The sequence below is a fragment of the Thamnophis elegans genome, chromosome 5 (genome assembly GCF_009769535.1).
Source record: "Thamnophis elegans isolate rThaEle1 chromosome 5, rThaEle1.pri, whole genome shotgun sequence".
NCBI classification, from domain to species: domain Eukaryota; kingdom Metazoa; phylum Chordata; class Lepidosauria; order Squamata; family Colubridae; genus Thamnophis; species Thamnophis elegans.
Genome location: NC_045545.1, coordinates 32,458,374 through 32,476,387, shown reverse-complemented (window position 1 = coordinate 32,476,387; position 18,014 = coordinate 32,458,374). Strand labels below are relative to the sequence as shown.

The window sequence follows — 18,014 nt, the reverse complement described above, 5'->3', positions numbered from 1 at the left end:
AAGTTTTTGAAAAGTGGCACCATGAATCTAAAATGACAAATTGAAGAACTTTCATAAGAGAATGCTGTCTAATTTTATAAGGCTTGTTATGGAATGCAATGCAAAAGTAACACTCTAATATGTAGAGGGATTTTATTAAAGTTTATTTTTTTACCCACAATTATTTAATCAGAGGAAACAGGCATAAGGTTAAACAAAATTTTATTTTTAGTTGTGGAAAAGATGTTTGAAATGGTAAAGAGTTTGCAAGCTCTGCTACAATCATTTAATTTATCCACAGCTAAGATAACTTAAAGTGCCTTTGACTACCAAAAAGTTATTACTTTTTGAAACAGATTCCAAATATATTTTCTGACATATGTTCATAATATACAAATGTCAATGCATAGACAAATACTTAGGACTTTTAGTAATCCAAGAAAACATAGACAAGTGTAAATACACTACAAACTCCTTGTACCCATGTGATTTGCTTGACTGCTGAAAGAGATGGATATCCATTCCTTCTTTGATTCTGAAATTTTGTTTGCATCTAAATATTAGCTAACTTACTCCAAAGCCTTTTCAATTTTAAAAAGCTACCAGAATTAACAGAAGTCAAAGAATTAGATTAATAAATCCGGCTTTTTTTTTTTTCATTTTATATTGCTGATTGAGTTAAGTTAACTTTTGTAGGCAGAGGTCCCACTTCTTGTTCATCAGCTTTACATTTTACTATCACGAGAGCAGAAGTTGGATATTGATTCAATTTTTGTTCATTCATATATTCCAAGTCTCCATAAATACTCAGCTTCTAGAAAAAGAAAACAAAGCGGGATTAAAATGGGCCATTTAATTGCAGCTTTCACAGCAGAACTATTATCCTTGGAGATACATGTATACTAGGATATGTGGAGGACCCTGAGATGGCCATAAAAGCCTCCGAGAGATCACAGTGTTTTCACCAGTGGATTCCAAGGGGAACTTGATGAAGCCCCTTTCCTAATATTTCTTACAGATAAATAGTTATTAAAATTGCATGCTTATTTTACTTATGAACAATTTTGGGTTATTTACAAACTCGAACAAGAGGTTTATTTGATCACATAGTTCCATCCAAAAGAACCTGAATAAAAGCCATAGCATAACATAAAGTGATAATTTACCTCAGATGAAACATACTGTCCAACAGCAGTAGTAACAGTTGCGCAACAAATCCACAGCAACACAAGTATAGACAGGAGAAGAGTGGTTGTTAATATCCAACCAGAATTTCTAGAAGGCAAGAAAACGGAATATTCCTAAAACAAATGGAGGTTTATTGAAAATATTTTCCATATATTAATTCCCCATCTGAAAACCAATTTGCTCCTACACAATTAAACCCAACAACTTGAATGTAGTTTCAGAAGAATATTACTATATTTGAGAATTTAGGATTTTCAAATAGCCTCCGTTTTAGGTAATGAATGATTACAGACAGCCAACATAAAAGTCAAATACTAATTGGCATAATGTTCATTTAGAAAAAGGGAAGTAGAAGAGGTTTGACATATCTATTTTTCAACCCACCCAACTCCAAATAAAAGAATAGGAAGCAATCTTGGAGGTCTTCTAGATTTAACGACCTGCTCAAGCAGCAATCCCTATACCATTTCAGGCAAACAGTTTTCAAATTGAAGTCAAAACACAACTGTGTTAATTAGTCAACTTCAATGTAAGCAACTAAAGATACTGCTATTCTATTACTCCATATACCAAAAATACATACAGTGAAATGCATTTGAAGAAACTCTCAGTTTCATCATCAAAAGATCCTTTATGTGCATGTGGACCTCCCAACTGTAAGTCTACTGAAAAAAATAATAGTAAAACTTTGTTGAGCTTTTAATCATGAAATCATAGATATCTAGCAAACGTTCGTACCTTTCAGTCTATGTGTTAAATTATTCTGGAATAAGTTAAGCAAAGTTTAACAAAAAGCAGAGGGTATCTAATATCAAAGAAAACTTGTATGATTACCCTATTTGAAATATTTTCATAGATATATTTGCAGATTTGCATTTGCAGATTGAACAAATCCATCAATATATTGGCACGACTGAATATAATTAGTTAAAAGTATTATTTGCTATGACTATTTTTTTCTCAGTGATTCATATGGTAATTTTTATAATGTATTGTAGATATTTTAGATATGATCTTATCAATTTTCAAAACCAGCAAAATAGTTACAGGCTGCATAAGCAAATAAGTTGTGGAACATTAGTCTGATTGACATGGCTTACACAGTGACACACCCATACATACTACGATATTGGAAAGCAGAAGCACTTGAAATAAATGGATTGTTACAGGAAAATGAGAATTACCATTGTATCTCACATAATTAGAATCAATGAAGTTCACTTCAGGTAAGAAAAAATGGAATGGCCTATTTCAAAACAGGATCCAGCCCCTAAGTTATAAAATTGTGCTTTTGGTTTTTTTAAAATTGTAGCTTTGCCCCCATACATTTTGCATCTTTGTGCTTTTTAAAAAATGAAAAATATGACAAGTGTATATGCACACTTAGTTGTCTTGACTATGCATGTTTTTCAAGTTGTAAATATTACTGTTACTAATCTTCCAGCTTTATTTCTTCCAGAAAAATTACAGTGCTAAACATTATAAGCTTTTTCTTGAATAGGATAAAACTAAAAAGTTGGTTTGTCTTTCGCTAGAAGAAAATCCTGGAAGAAAACAGCATCTAAAAAGACGTGCATATCTACATTTTTATAAGCATGCCATGTTTTGCTGGAGTTCAGCCACCAAGGCAACTATTGTTCATTTAAAAATTTGCCTCAGCTGCGGTAATATAAACGAAAAATTGTTCTGAAGTCTTACTCCTGACATTTAGGAAGGCATCTACATGCTTAACCAATATGTCTATAATTAAAGAATTATTCTTGAGGAAGTACAGACTTGCATGAATGCCTCTGTATATTACCAGCAGAATTCTGGCAGGGAAGAACTCATTCATGCCACAGATATAGTGAGTTTTCACTTTTGTATAAATAATGGAGTTTCTAGTTATTATACTGAATTTATCTGATGTTCAATTCTATATTTTCTTATCATCAGTACAGAAAACAAATTAAAAGGTGATAAGAAATCTTAATTGTTAATTTTTAAAAATATTCAATTTTAATAAATGCATAGAAACATATTTTTATAATCCTCAATTACTTCTGTTATAGTCCCCAACTTTTTTTGGGTAACTTACAAGATGTCTTGGCTAGAGATGATTCTTTCAAATCTTGGTTTTCCTGATCAGAACTTTGTACATACTGAACATCTGGTTTGGACTGAAATAATAAAATCTTCAAATTAGTGTAAAAGATGTGTACAAAGCTAAAATCATCATACACAGGAGTTAATAATGTTAGTTTAGGCAGTCACACTTTTTATTTATTTACAGGTAGTCCTCCACTTACAACAGTTCATTTATTGATTGTTCAAAGTTCCAACAGAACTGAAAAAAGTGACATGACTTTTTCATATGTATGATTGTTATAGCATCCCCCTGGCCACATGATTAAACTTCAAATGCTTGGCAACTGACTCATATTTATGATAGTTGCAGTGTCCTGGGGTCACGTGATCCCTTTTTCGACCTTCTGACAAGCAAAGTCAATGGGAAAACTTTACATATGTCTAACCTAATAACTGCAATTGATTCACATAACAACCAAGGCAAGAAAGGTTGTAAAATGGGGCAAAGCTCAGTTAACAAAGTCTCCCTTAATAACAGAAATTTGGGGGTCAATTGTAGTCTGAAGTTGAGATCTACTTGTATTTATTTAAAGAAACACACAAACAAATATTTATTTTTTGTGTTTCTGGGCTACTTATCTTCCTCAAGATACATTAGTTTGTAAGCATTTTAAAGTACAAACCTAATTAACTTAAGACTAAAACCCTATAAAAACAGGCAAGTGTTTAATTTACAACTGAATTAGAAGCACCTTTGTACAAACCTGATTACATTCTAGTCACACAAGTTAGCAATTACCTGAAATATCAGTATTTTGCCATCATCAGCTTGAAGATAGAAAGTCCAGGTAGAGGTAATGAAGCTGTGGGCAGTTTCCATCATATCACTCCAAAAGGATCTTACAAGGGTAAGTGGGAAGAGTCGATGAATTTTTGGCATTAAGGACATGAGCTACAAATAAAAAATTGATTTTTTTTAAAAAAATGCATGTAAATCAGCTGCAGAATAGGAGTACAAGCAGTGAACTTCAATTGCTTCTGCTTTAACAGTTAAGATTACTTACTTGTTCGCGTCTCAGTTCAGCATATGGTAACTGATTCTGGCATCCAAGATGACAAGCATATTGCTCATCAGACTGGGAGGTATATGCCTCTGTACATGCTGCAAAATAACATCAATTCTCTGTTTTAAGGACTGCACATTCCATAGCAGTGATGAAGCACAGATGAACGTAAAATCACTATTTAATACTATTATTTTGTACTCTTCTTCTTGAAACCCATACTAATAGAACATGCCAATATTTTTAAAAATGCAAATTGAGATCAAACTAATTTAACATTCAAAATCTGTAAACAAAATCCAAGATAACTAAATGACAGAATATTAAAAAGAGAGAAGAAGAAATAATTTGGTATAGCTTTCTGGAGATCCTTAGTTTGTAGAAGGCAGATCCTTTTATTTTTTAGAATCTCTTGAGATGTAACTTACTATACATCACGATTATAGGAGGAAACAGGCAAGCATGTAATCAGAAAAACCATGTAAATAAATTACAAGGGAAAATAGTCTTCCCATAAATGTGTATCAAACACATTTATTAAGCGTCTATTCCTATGCATACTGACTTAGAGGGGAATACTAGTCGAGTCAGTAGGATTTACCGTTGAATAAAGTGCCATATTGTAATGCACAAGATTTCAGAACAGTGTTATCAAAACAGAAAGCAAGCAAAACTTCACTGGGCTTATGTCATAAGCCCATGATGGTGAACCTATGGTATGTGTGACACAGGTGGCATGCAGAGCCTTCTCTGTGGGCACGCAAGCCGTTGTCCCAGCTAAGCTCCACCATGCATGGGCATACACCTCCCACTGGCCAACTGGTTTTCGAGTCTCTGCCACGCACGCATGGAGGGCGTGGTGTACACGGGGGGAGGGCGTGGGTGTACTCACATTGCATTATGGGTGTGCGTGTGTGCTTTTGGCATTCAGTGCTGAAAAGGTTAGACATCACTGTCAAGCCAAATCAACCATTAGATTTGTTTTTCATGAAAAGGCAATAAGCCTTTGAAATAACTTTTATCTCTATAAGAGTAATAAATAAAAATAAATGGCTTTAGCATTATATTCCTTTTTTCTAGAGTATGTGTAAATCTTGAAATTTTTCAGAAAGTAGAATGGGGTAAAGGGAGTTTTGAAACAGAAGGCTGTTAGTGTCTCTAACCACTAATTGGTAAACTGGGAAGGGCTTGGTAGATAGAGCTGTGCATCAGTTATTATAGGAGCTGTTTTGCCTAGAGTATGTATTGTCTGTTTGTTTGAAAATGGGATAACTACAGTATATTAACTGCAGTGGATATTCTTATTTTTTAAAACATGTTTTATTTGCAGTTTTCCTTTCACACCATACATTTTTTGTGGACAGTGTATTGACTGGGTCAAATCTGTTTAAAACACTAACGATAATAATACAAATAAGTATGTGTAATCCTAATCTTCCAACTTCAACAATACTATTCTCTCTTTATAATTCCTTATCATTTTTCCCATTAATTCATTTAAACATAGATAACATTTCTTTGCACCATGTATTTGTTATCCTACTAAATTACTAATATTTAATATTTTAAGAATTACTCATTATTCCACCATAACTTCAATATTCCAAATGTGCAGGATTACTAATAAAGCCAAATATTACCAATATTTAATCAATCCCAGGAGTGTATCTCAAAATCCTCACAATTTCTAATCCTTAATATTTGAAATTGAGGTGGATATTCTAATTCCTATCACTTTTTCTTTTGTGAAATAATAATTTGCGGTGATTTAGGAGTTAATCTTTTCTTTGGTCCTTGGGCCTCAAATTCACATTCTGTCTTATATTTCATTTGCATGAAGGCTTTATGTGACCTTTGTGATTAGGCAACACCCTATGTCATTATGACATTCTACTTGCAATTTACTAGGTTACCAAAATGTTTCTACACTCCTCTAAACAGTGAGGTGGGGTGGGGGATTATTATAATTTGAAAAAGCCACTACTTTATATTACCAGAATCACATTCCATTTTGGTCCGATTCAAATCAATTCCATCATCCACAAACTGACAAATTGAAAATAATCTGCAACCTCTTTGACATGCATAGAGCTCTTCTTCCTGATAAATGTCAAGAAAGTCACCATAATTATTTTGATAACCTTATTGTAAAAGTTCTGAGTACGGTACATAACAAAATATAAAGTACATCCTGGACAAGCTTCTATTGTATTTCAATGTATTGTTTCACTATGTCATTTTCAACAGAAAGGCCAACTTTTGATAAGTTAGATATAACAATTGATGAATGCCATGGTTTAATACAGTGGTTTATAATAAAATTTTTACATACAAAATGTATAAATATTAAGATATTAAAAAGGTGACAACTGTGTTCCAATTTTATTCCCATCATTATTTAACATACAAATAAAACTGCTAGAAATAAATATGCCATGAATATGCTAATATCACTCAATATGATCCTTACCATCATAGATTAGGGAGGAAGCAGAAAACCTTATTCATAGCTTAATGAATTAATATAAACTAGAAACTGGAATTTCATTCTGTGTAGATTAGTTGGGCCCCATCTATTGGCCAAGAAAGGCACAATACAGAGGTAGAAATTTACTCCTTCCTTTTCCTTTCTTACAAGAAGAAGTTCAGTTTAATGTTGTCTGTTCCGTTCCAAAAAATTAAAGGAGAAAAATGGATTTCACGTATAACCCAATCTTTCAGAATATGGCACACTCCAGATGTATAGCAGCTCCTACATCTCACCTGAGCTGACAATTACCTGAGCTGGGATTAGAAAGCTCTACAGGTAGTCCTCAATTTATAACAGTTCATTTAGTGACCATTCAGTTACAGCAGCACTGAAAAGCAGCACTTTTCACCCTTACGCCCTTTGTAGCAGCCCCGTGATCATGTGATCAAAATTCAGATACTTGGCAACTGGTTCATAGTTATGACTGTAGCTGTCTCCCAAGGTCATGTGATTCCACTTTTGCAACCTTTTGACAAGCAAAACCAATGGGGGGGGGACCAGTTTCACTTAACAACCATGTTACTAACTGATCCCCTGCAGTGATTCACTTAACCGTGGCAAGGTCGTAAAATGGGACAAAACTCACTTAACAAACATCTCACTTAATAGCGGATATTATACTGTTAAGTGAAACATTTGTTAAGCGAGTTTGCCCCTTCGTATGACCTTCCTTGCTGCAGTTGTTAAGTGAATTACCGCATTCGTTAAGTTAGTAACACATTCGTTAAAGTGAATCTGGATTCCCCAACGACTTTGTCAGGAAGACGCCAAAAGCAGATCACATGACCCCCCCCCCCGGCACACCGCTACCATCGTAAATGAATGTGAACCCAGTTGCCCAGCATTTGAATTTTGAACCTTTTGCAGGATGCTGCAATGGCCGTAAGTGTGAAAAAATGGTCATTAAGTCACTTTTTTCCAGTGCTGCTGACTTTGAATGGTCAATAAACGAACTGTTGTAAAGGACTACTTGAATAACCCAACCTGCTTTCATTAACAATATTACAGCATATTGTAATACAATAGCAGAGTTGGAAGGGACCTTGGAGGTCTTCTAGTTCAACCCCCTGCCTAGGCAGGAAACCCTATACCGTTTCAGACAGATGGCTATCCAACATCTTCTTAAAGACTTCCAGTGTTGGGGCATTCACAACTTCTGGAGGCAAGCAGTTCCACATATTGTCTGAATGGCGTCCTTTCCCATTTCTAAATCCCTCCCGCCGCCCCGTAATTTTTAATGTCGCGCATGTAGGTGTGTAGGTGTACGCACGCATACACAAACACATACACGGGGAAACAGTGGGACTTCCCCTCTCGATTCCTCCTCCCGGCACCCTCCCCCCGATTAACCAGGCCCCCGAGAGGAGAAGGAGGAGGACCCCCGCAAACCATTTGCCCAGCGGCTGATTTAGAGGCGAAGCCGCCCCGCCGTTTTCCCCATTTCTCACCTTGGGGTAGGTGTGCAGCGGGTAAGTGCTCTGGCACGTCCGTTGACACAGAAGTGTGTTTCCCAAGGCCGGCTCAAAAGCCTCCGAAAGGGTATTCGGAGCGGGCTCCAGGTCAGCCCAAGCCGCCTCAGAGCCGAGAACCACCAGCAGCAGGAGAGACCCTAAACGGCTCCGTCGCGCCGCCGCCATCTTGTTGCCAACCGCCCCTCCCCCCAGCTTCCCTCGACTGTTTGTTTTTGTTACTCCCACCTAGAGCTTCTCGCTTCCGACTGCACGCAAAAGCTTCAGAGAGCTACTAATGTCTAACACCGTTATGTTGACTTCCGGGTTTCTCTATCACAATTTTTTTTCTCCCGAAAAAAAAGTTGACCTCAGAACAGACTACTCTCATTCTAGCTCTACATTTAAACAGGAATAACGGGGGCGGGGAGGAAGCACACAAAGAAAGAGAAAAGTTTTCTCGCAACCCAGTTTTATTCCACCTATTTTATCAATATGCATCGTCAGGGGCATCTTCCCTTACTGCAAAGTTAATCGGTTTTGGCAACTTTTAAGAATAGAATAGAATAGAATTCTTTATTGGCCAACTGTGATTGGACACACAAGGAATTTGTCTTTGTGCCTCTGCTCTCAGTGTACATAAGGAGAATAAAATACATTCATTAAGAATAAAAAGAGTGACTTTGACTCTCAAAAAGACTACGACTCCCAGAATCCCCAGGCAACATAAAAAGAATGGGGGAAGATTCTGAGATTTGAAATCTTTAAAAAAAGTTGTCAAGGTTGAGAAACGCTGATCAATTGGATGGCAGAGAGAAACGTTTACAGGTAGCGCCAGACAACCATGTAACAGCATAAACACCTTCGTTTGTAAGTTAATTCTCTGTCCAATCACAATTATGTTAAACTCTTAGACTTCCCCTCCCTCCCCTCAGGCGCAAGGTTTTTCCAATAACAAAAACACCACTAGGCAGGTATGACTCTGTGAATGATGTGGTTACTCTAATTATTTTTATCTCTATGATCAATCTGGAAGGGCCGGAAAGTAGGTTGAAAGTGAAGCGTTGTTGGGAAATGTAGTTCCAGGAGGGGGTGCGAGAAGCGGAAGGAGATGCAGTTCCGGCAATTATCAGACATCCTGGATAAATAATGTTGTTTCCCAGGTGAGATGCAGCTCATCTTCTATTATTTTATCTTTTACCAAATTAATGTATTATTTTTAAAAAAAACCCTCAAATGAAAAGTGCCAAGAACTGTGCTTCTCAACAATGACAGAAATTCAACAGGTTCAGCTTGGTTCCCGATCTGGCTTGAACATGGTTTAATGGTATCCAGTTCATGCTCACAGCAACACATTTTAAGCCTCATGTTTATATTATATTATTAATTATATATTATTTTTTGAGCACAGATGCCTTTTCAACTTTTACATTATTTACAGGTCTTGTGCTTTTATTTAAACTGCAAGGTCACTATTAACCTCAGTTCATTTTTGAAGACCAAGCGAGTACATCTTCCTTCCTTCCCTCCTTTCATACAGAACTACCATCTTGCTATAAACAATTATTTGTTCCTGTTTATTGATTATTAGATGATGGATAAATTTGTTATAAGAACACCCAGAACTAAAGGAGAATCAACAAAGAACGATCCTGGGGAAAAAGTTTATAAACAAGCTACAATAGAATCTCTAAAGGTAAGTTTTCAGATAGTTTCCCAAATATACTACCGGTAATTGCATTGTAATAATTTAAATTTCTTTCTTTGATTTCAAACAACATGACAATATTTCTGAGGGGTTAAATTGTAAAGCTAGAACTGTTTCCCAAAATATGTATTTAAATCCAATAGGGCAATCGGTGCTGGGGGGTATTACAAGAAAAGCCATTTTTTTCATGCAAAGAAATATCATTAACAAAAATATCACAAGCTTGACTGTTAACTTTTCAGGAATCTTGCAATTTCAGTACATGATCCAAATGAAACATCTCAAAAATAACGTTTTATTTTATTTTTATCAGCTGAAGTAACTGTTCAAAGAATAATGAATGAATTTTATTAAAGTTTTAAGAAATATTTATACTTTAAATCAGAGGTGTTAAACTGGCTAGATATCTCCCGTGTAGGCCACATCTACCCTAGCTCCATGAATGGGAAAAATGATGTGAAACATTACGTGATGGAAACGTGACAGCGAGTTTGACACCTGTGCTTTAAATGGATTAAACAACATTCTGGAGGAGGTTTGGCCAAAATGGAAGTTCAGTGAAGCTGCAAAAACATATTGAGAACTATTATAATATCAAATGTAGTAATAACATCAAATGTAGCTTATACTCTTCAGAATGGATGCAAGGAAATCAAATGAGACAGCTTCTCCTGTGATCCTTACCTTGGATAGCAACTCAGCACATTTATTGTTTGCCTCCCTTAAAACTGATTTTAATAACTAGCCAAAAATACCCAATAAAATAAAATTATTCATTTGAAAAATTGAGCTATAAGATCAAAATGAAACTAATTCAAACTAATTTAAAAATAAATGAACATTTTGAAAAAGTTGTAATTTCACGTTAATGAGATAGCATTTTTAATTATATAAATACTGTATTTACAATTTACCAATTGTAGCAGTTTCTCTCAAAAGACAAAGCAATAATCTGGAAAAAATGGATCTTTTAATTTTTTTTCTCTTTGATTTTAAGAGTAACGCTTACTAAAAAAAGGAAATTTTAAGCATCCTAATTTATTCTACTTGTTTTGTCTTTTGCTCAGTTTTCTTTTTTTGGTAAGTTTTCCTCATCATATCGCATCCAGGGCTGCTTCAAGATAAATCTTTTAATTATTTATGTGACTTGTTTATTCTTCAACAGTTAAATGAAGTGAGAAGAGTTTAAAAATTAACCAGAAGAAAAGAAAAATCTTTAGGAAGAGAAAATAATATAATTTCATAAGGAAGAAAGCAATGGAAAACTTTATTTTGTAGAGGAATAAATCAGAAGAATAAGAACGATGCGAAACAGATATAGCAGTATAGCCAGATGGGTGGGTGGGTGTGTTAATATGTGTTTGGGGCAAGAGAGCAAAAGGAAGCAAGTGCATGTTTAGTTTCGGTAATAGTGAAGAATCGTGTAGTTGACAACATTATGTGGCATTCTCATATTTTTATTTGGACTCTTTGCTCTACGCACTCTCTTCAGAATAATAAATGAATTGAAGATGGCAGCCTAATGACTTGATTTTGCTTTCTAGATTTCACTCACTTTACATCAGGGACTTGCAGTGAAACAAGTACTTTCATCTGTGTGGATTATCCAATTTTCTGAATTTGACTGTCCATCATCATCAATAATTTAGAAGGCAATAACGGCACTGTTTGCTGACACAAAGCACAGAAAATGAGTTTGCAGTAAATATGTGTGTCTCATTCTAGCTCCTAATGATGTGTTTCTTTCCTAGAGAGTGGTAGTTGTAGAAGATATAAAAAGATGGAAATCCATACTGGAGCTTTCAATTCAACCTAAGGAGAACCTAATTGAGGCCTTGATGGAGTTAAAGAAGAAAATACCCTCCAAGGAAATTTTGCTTTCAACGAAAATAGGTAACAATTTGCTTTTTATATTCTATCGGGAGAGGCCGGAATCATGGCTTCTGGGAGTAAATTGGGGTAGTTCAATTATAAAATGCTAAAAGGTAGTCCTTGTCTTACAACTATAATTGAATCTAAAATTTAAGTTACTAAGTGACATTTGTTAATTGAATTTTGCCCCATTTTTACAAACCTTCTTGCCACAATGGTTAATCATGACAGTTGTTTTAAGTTAGTGACACAGTTGTTAAGTGAATCTGGCCTCCCCATTGACTTTGCTTGTCTGAAGGTTGCAAAAGGGGATCACATGACCCGGGGACACTGCAGCCATCATAAATATGAGTCAGTTGCCAGGCATCTGAATTTTGATCACCTGACCATGGGGATGCTGCAGTGGTTGTAAGTGTGAAAGACAGTTATAAGTCACGTTTTTCAGTGTTGTTGTAACTTTGAACGGTCACTAAATGAATTGTTATAAATCAAGCACTATCTGTACACATATCAGAGCCACTAACTTAAGATGCAGCTCTCAGAGTCCTTGGAGAAGTTGCACCTAACATGTAGTTTGAAATGTTCAAAGGGGAACAAATATACATGGGGAGTAGTCATACTGATTTAATTAATACAAATGACACAATTTTCCCTCTGTCAATCAAGCTGTACCTATAAATACAGAGAGAGAGAGGGAGGGAGGGAGGGAGAGAGAGAGAGAGAGAGAGAGAGAGAGAGGGAGGGAGGGAGGGAGGGAGGGGGGGAGAGAGAGGAAGCCACCAAGCATTCAGAAAAATGCCTTAAATTTTTTTTAAAATTTTAAAAATTTTAAAAAAAATTTAAAAAGTTTTTCCCCTTCTGTGCTCATGTAGTTTATTTTAATTGTTCCCCCTGAGTTACATTCCCAAAATAGCTTTCAATTTATTTTAGATGTCACGAAGTAGACAATTTCTAGGAAAACTACATGATGCATTTGAATTTTTTTTTTTGTTGGTTTCACCCAATTTCTGTCTTATTGTTATTATGTGGTTAATCTTTGGTGAGATTCACAGCCTTTGGGGCTTGTTGGCAGCTCAACAGCTCGAGTCCTAACCAAGGACCTAGGAACTGTTAAGGTAACATCGGAGGATATAAGCTGTTCCAAGTAGGGTGGTTTTTTGTAGGATCAGAATGTTCAAGTCTGATAAATTTAAAATTTCCAAATAGCGAGGTAGCACTTTAGATATTGCACCAAGGGCTCCAATTACAATTGCTCAACTTCAATTTGCAAGTCCCGGTACTTTGTGATTATTATTATTTTTTTGCTGTTTATCTTCAATTCCTGCATCTCCAGGTATTGCAATGTCAATGAACCATACTTTTTTCTTTTCAACTATTGTTATGTCAGGTGTGTTGGGGGCCAAGTGCCTGTCAATCTGAATTCTGAAGTCCCACAAGATTTTGACTTTCTCATTCTCTAAAACCTTCTGAACCTGATGTTCCCAGTGGTTTTTCCAAATCCAAACTTTAGGCACAATTTCCAGTGAATGATCTTAGCAACGCGTTATGGCGTTGGAGGTAGTCAGTTTGTGAAATTTTGCTGCACCCACTGATCAAGTGGTCGACTGTCTCATCTTTCTCATTACAGAGGCAACATTTGCTGTTGGTGGTAACAGGCTGAATTTTTGCCTTCATGCAGTTTGTGGCTAAGGCTTGTTCTTGAGCTGTCAAAATAAAGTCTTCTGTTTCTTTTTTCAGTGCTCCTGATCTTAACCAGTTCCAAGTTAGCTTTTGGTCAGCTTTGCCTTCAATACTTTTCAAGTATTGGCTATGCATAGCTTTGTTTTTCCAATTTTCAGCTCGCGTCTCAATTACTTCTTTCTTATATTCAGCTTTTGACTTAGTTGCCTTTAAAGGGCGTCCTTTATTTACTTCCTTAATCATTGGTTCTTCACGTTTCTGGATGTAATCATTCAAGCTGTGTTTTTCTTCTTCCACAGTCTGTTTTACTTGTAGGAGTCCTCGACCACCCTCTCTGCTTTTGGTAGATATAATCGGTCAACGTCACTTCTAGAGTGCAAAGCATGATTCATTGTCATAAGCTTCCTTGTTTTTCTGTCCAAATTGTCCAACTCCATCTGGGTCCAGTCAGTTATTCCTGCAGAGTATCAAATTACAGGTATAGCCCACGTATTTATGGCTTTTATGATTTTTCCTCCACTCATTTGGACCTTAATATCTTGCGAATTCATCAAATGTACTTGGCTGAAGTTAATTCCTTGACTTTATTATGCATTAAGTCAGAGGCCTCTAAAATCCCCAAGTACTTGTAGCCTTCTTCTGGTTTTACTGCCTTTATAGAGCCGAGGTGGCGCAGTGGTTAAATGCAGCACTGCAGGCTATTTCAGCTGACTGCTAGTTCGGCAGTTCGGCGGTTCAAATCTCACCGGCTCAAGGTTGACTCAGCCTTCCATCCTTCCGAGTTGGGTAAAATGAGGACCCGGATTGTTGTTGGGGGCAATATGCTGACTCTGTAAACCGCTTAGAGAGGGCTGAAAGCCCTATGAAGCGGTATATAAGTCTAACTGCTATTGCTATTGCTATCATTTCTTCATTCTCAAGTTCTATTCCATCATCTTCTATGACGTTCCCTGCTTTGGTTGCCATTGTTGCACATTTGTCAATTCCAAACTGCATACCAATGTCTTGGCTAAATTCTTTTGTGCTTTCAATTAATAAATTCAGTTCAGCTTTTGTTTTACCAAACAGCTTCAAATCATCCATGTACACCAAGTGCGAAATTTTCAGTCCTTTCTTTGCAAGTTCGTATCCATAGTTCATCTTCTTCAAAATGATTGTCAGTGGTAGCATTGAGAGTATAAAAAGTAGGGGTGAAAGGGAAAATGCCTCATTTAATTTCAACTTCACCCAGTACTTCTTCATTAGCTATAAGTTTCGTTTTCCAGAGGTTCATTGAAGTTTCCATGAATTTTTGTATGTTGCTGCTGATGCCAAAGATTTTCAGGAATTTCTTGATCTAGCTATGGGGAACTGAATCAAATGCTTTCTTATAGTCTATCCAAGCCATGAACAGGTTGGTTAATCTTTTTGTATTCTTTAGGATTAGTTTGTCAATCAGCAGTTGGTCCTTTGTTCCTCTTGAATTTTTGTAGCATCCTTTCTGTTCTACAGGAAGCAAGTTATTTCTTTCCAAGTATCCATAAATTTGGTTTGCAATGATACCAGTAAGGAGTTTGTATGTTGTTGGCAAACAGGTGATTGGCCTATAGTTTCCAGGATCCTTTCTTTTTCTTTATCTTTTTGGATCAAAAATGTCCTTCCAGTTGTCATCCATTCATCATTTTCAGGTGTTTTTAAGAACTGGTTCATTTGGGCTGCCAATCTTTTGTGCACACTTGTAAGTGCCTTTAACCAGAATCCATGTAACTCATCTGGTCCAGGTACATTCCAGTTCTTCACTTTTCTTGACTGTCTTTGCACCATTTCTTTTGTTATTTTCACATCTTCCATTTTTTGCACTTTAATAGAATTCTCAATCTGTTTGATCCATTTTGCATTTCTGTTGTGTTTCTTGTTATTTTCCCACAAATTCTTCCAGAATTTCAGAGCTTTCTCTTTATCAGGCTTTTCATTTGTTGTTACTCCATCTCCACTTTCTAAGCTCTTATAAAACTGGTACTGATTTGCTCTGAACTGTGAGTTTTCCTTGAATTGAGTTACTCGGTTTTCATATCTTTTAATCTTTTCAGCAACAGCAACAACCCTCTGCTTCAGCTCTTCAATTACTATCACAATCTCTTTATTCTCCAGATTGTATCTTGTTTCCAGGCTGCTTTTGACCTGCTTGTTCTTTAGCTGACCTTGCCTTAGGTTCTTCAAGTTGCTCAAGTCTCCATGAAATTTTTATATATTCAATTCCAACCGAATTTTCCATTTAGGCTTCCTCTTCTTGCCTGTTTGGTTCTTTTGTATTTTCAAACCCAATTCTTTGGTGATTATGAAAGCTGCTGCATACATCAACTGGTTTGTTTCACCTAATGTAGTGGTTTGAATGGTTTGCACAGCCTCATTGACCTTTTTTAGTACCTTTCTCAATTCTTTTCGGTTCACTTGGTTCAGCTTTGGCAAACGTGTTCTTTCAGCATCTTCCATTTGATGTTTTATTTTCTCAGCTAATTGAGCAATATCTGTTGGTGTTTGTTCTTCAGTGCTTCCTTGTTCTTTATCTTCATCCATTTCAGCATTCTCTTCCTCCCTTTCTTCCTCAGTTTGCTTTTGAGTCTGCAAATCATTCTTGATGTTACTCTTCTTCGTTGGTATACTCAGACCATTAGTTGCTTTCTCTTCGATTCCTATTAATTCTGCTGTAGTGAAAAATTTGTGACTTAGAATTACACGTCGTTGATCCATTAGCCTTTGTTCACTGATATCACAGTCCGTGTGATTCATCTTCCAAATCTGATACATTCGTTTTTGAAATCCACATTTTGCTGACAGACTGCTAGTAAGCTTTCATAATAGAGATGTTTTCTTCCCTAGTCCAGATTTTTCGTTTTTTCACTTTTTCTTCCAGTAGCTTGTCAGCTCCATGCCCTGGTTGCCTAGCAGAGGGAGCTGAGTCCTGAGCTCATTTTGCGCATGATACCCAGGAGCCATAGCATCCAACGGAGCCCTTGTTAATCTGGGCGACGGTTCAGCTGGCATAAATTTCATTTTTTTTTGTATTCACCATATTTGAATGGGTTGTGGAGCAAATTTTGTCTGGCCCTTCACCTAAGACCTGTCTGATATGGTTGTACCTGTCCCTTAGGATCATTAGAGAGCACAAGCCCCTACACCACGACAAGGTAAAGCTCCCCGGAGGGCATTATTATTATTGTTGTTGTTATTATTGTTGTTATTATTATTATTATTATTATTATTATTATTATACAATTATTATTATACAATTGTATCACAGCGGCCAGTTGTTTTGCTGGATTTGGCATTGGTTACTAGTTGGGCCCCACCCAGGGGCCTAGGACGTCATAACGTATTTTCGTAATATGGGTGCAGATCCAAGCAGTGCGGCTTTTTGCATTTGACTGATGGTGATTTTGTCAATTTTTAACTGTTTTAAATGTAATTCTAGTGCTTCTGGAATAGCACCCAGTGTGCCAATTACCACTGGAATTACCACTGCTGGTTTGTGCCATAGTCGTTGAATTTCGATTTTTAAGTCCTGGTATTTTGCGATTTTTTAATGTTCCTTCTCGGCGACCCTGCTATCACCTGGTATTGCGATGTCTATGATTGTGACCTTATTTTTCTCAACCAGTGTGATGTCTGGTGTATTATGCGCCAGTATTTTGTCCGTTTGTATACGGAAATCCCACAAGATCTTGACCATCTGATTTTCGGTGACTTTTTCAGGCTGATGTTCCCACCTTATTGTTATTATTGTTATTGTTGTTGTTGTTGTTGTTATTGTTGTTGTTGTTATTATTGTTATTATTGTTATTATTGTTATTATTGTTAATTTGAAACCCTTTGTCACCTGGAGATTTAGCAACAGACAGAAATTGGGTGAAACAGAAAATAATAATAAAAATTAAAGCCATTAATACATGAGCAGTTCCAGTGATATGCTACTCAGCTGGAATCATCAACTAGACTTTGGCTGAACTGGAAAACCTGGACTGGAAAACGCACCAACTTTTGAATATGTACCATGCTTTACATCCACGAAGTGACATTGACAGGTTATACCTGCCAAGAAAAATAGAGGGCAGAGGGCTATTGCAAATCCATCAAACTGTAGAAGAAGAAAAACAAAGTTTGAATGATTATGTGAACCAAAGTACAGAAAAATTGCTGCAGGCTGTGAAAATGGAGAACAGTATAGAAACAACAGAAACAAAGGTAGACTATAAGGAAAAACACTTGGATGACAGATTAAATCGATGGAAAACCAAAGCTTTGCATGGACAGCACTTGAAAAACATTGAAGTAAAATGTGATGACAGCTTGACATGGACATGGCTTAAGATGGGAACTATCAAGAAAGAAACGGAAGGTTTAATACTGGCTGCTCAAGAAGAAGCACTACAAACTAATGCCATGAAAGCGAAGATACAAAAATCCACTGACAATCCAAATTGCCGACTTTGCAACAACAA

At 36.3% G+C, this 18,014-nt stretch overlaps 2 protein-coding genes across 5 annotated transcripts in view; one reads left to right on the top strand and one right to left on the bottom strand.

Annotated features, from left to right (window-relative positions):
• Positions 1-184: 184 nt before the first annotated feature.
• On the bottom strand, positions 185-8,526 carry TMEM59 (transmembrane protein 59). Of its 2 annotated transcripts, none has more exons than XM_032218415.1 (8): positions 8,277-8,526; positions 6,293-6,398; positions 4,299-4,396; positions 4,034-4,186; positions 3,245-3,326; positions 1,751-1,829; positions 1,146-1,254; positions 185-793 (listed from the first exon to the last, which is right to left on the bottom strand). In XM_032218415.1, the coding sequence occupies exons 1-8, from the start codon at positions 8,463-8,465 to the stop codon at positions 641-643; spliced, it is 969 nt and encodes a 322-aa protein (XP_032074306.1). In that variant the 5' UTR covers positions 8,466-8,526; the 3' UTR covers positions 185-640. The 2 variants fall into 2 exon arrangements, with proteins under 2 accessions (XP_032074306.1, XP_032074305.1); XM_032218414.1 differs by having other exon boundaries at positions 1,751-1,832; positions 8,277-8,524.
• An 838-nt stretch (positions 8,527-9,364) lies between these two features.
• Positions 9,365-18,014, top strand: part of TCEANC2 (transcription elongation factor A N-terminal and central domain containing 2) — a 20,319-nt gene continuing 11,669 nt past the window's right edge. For 2 of the 3 annotated variants that reach the window (XM_032219050.1, XM_032219052.1), the window contains exons 1-3: positions 9,371-9,439; positions 9,817-9,972; positions 11,736-11,877. In XM_032219050.1, coding sequence (XP_032074941.1) covers positions 9,868-9,972; positions 11,736-11,877 — 247 coding nt within the window. In that variant the 5' untranslated portion in view covers positions 9,371-9,439; positions 9,817-9,867. Of the gene's footprint in view, positions 9,440-9,816; positions 9,973-11,735; positions 11,878-18,014 lie in introns of all 3 variants that reach the window. The other variant, XM_032219051.1, reaches the window with a different exon arrangement.

Bases quoted from the DNA above. Each gene is read 5' to 3' on its own strand.
- TMEM59 (XM_032218414.1), bottom strand. From the start codon at position 8,465: ATGGCGGCGGCGCGACGGAGCCGTTTAGGGTCTCTCCTGCTGCTGGTG. The intron at 6,399-8,276 runs GTGAGAAATGGG...GACATTTATCAG, and splicing joins CGCTGCACACCTACCCCAAG to GAAGAAGAGCTCTATGCATG. The intron at 1,255-1,750 runs GTATGTATTTTT...CTTGCCTTCTAG, and splicing joins TTCTTCAAATGCATTTCACT to AAATTCTGGTTGGATATTAA.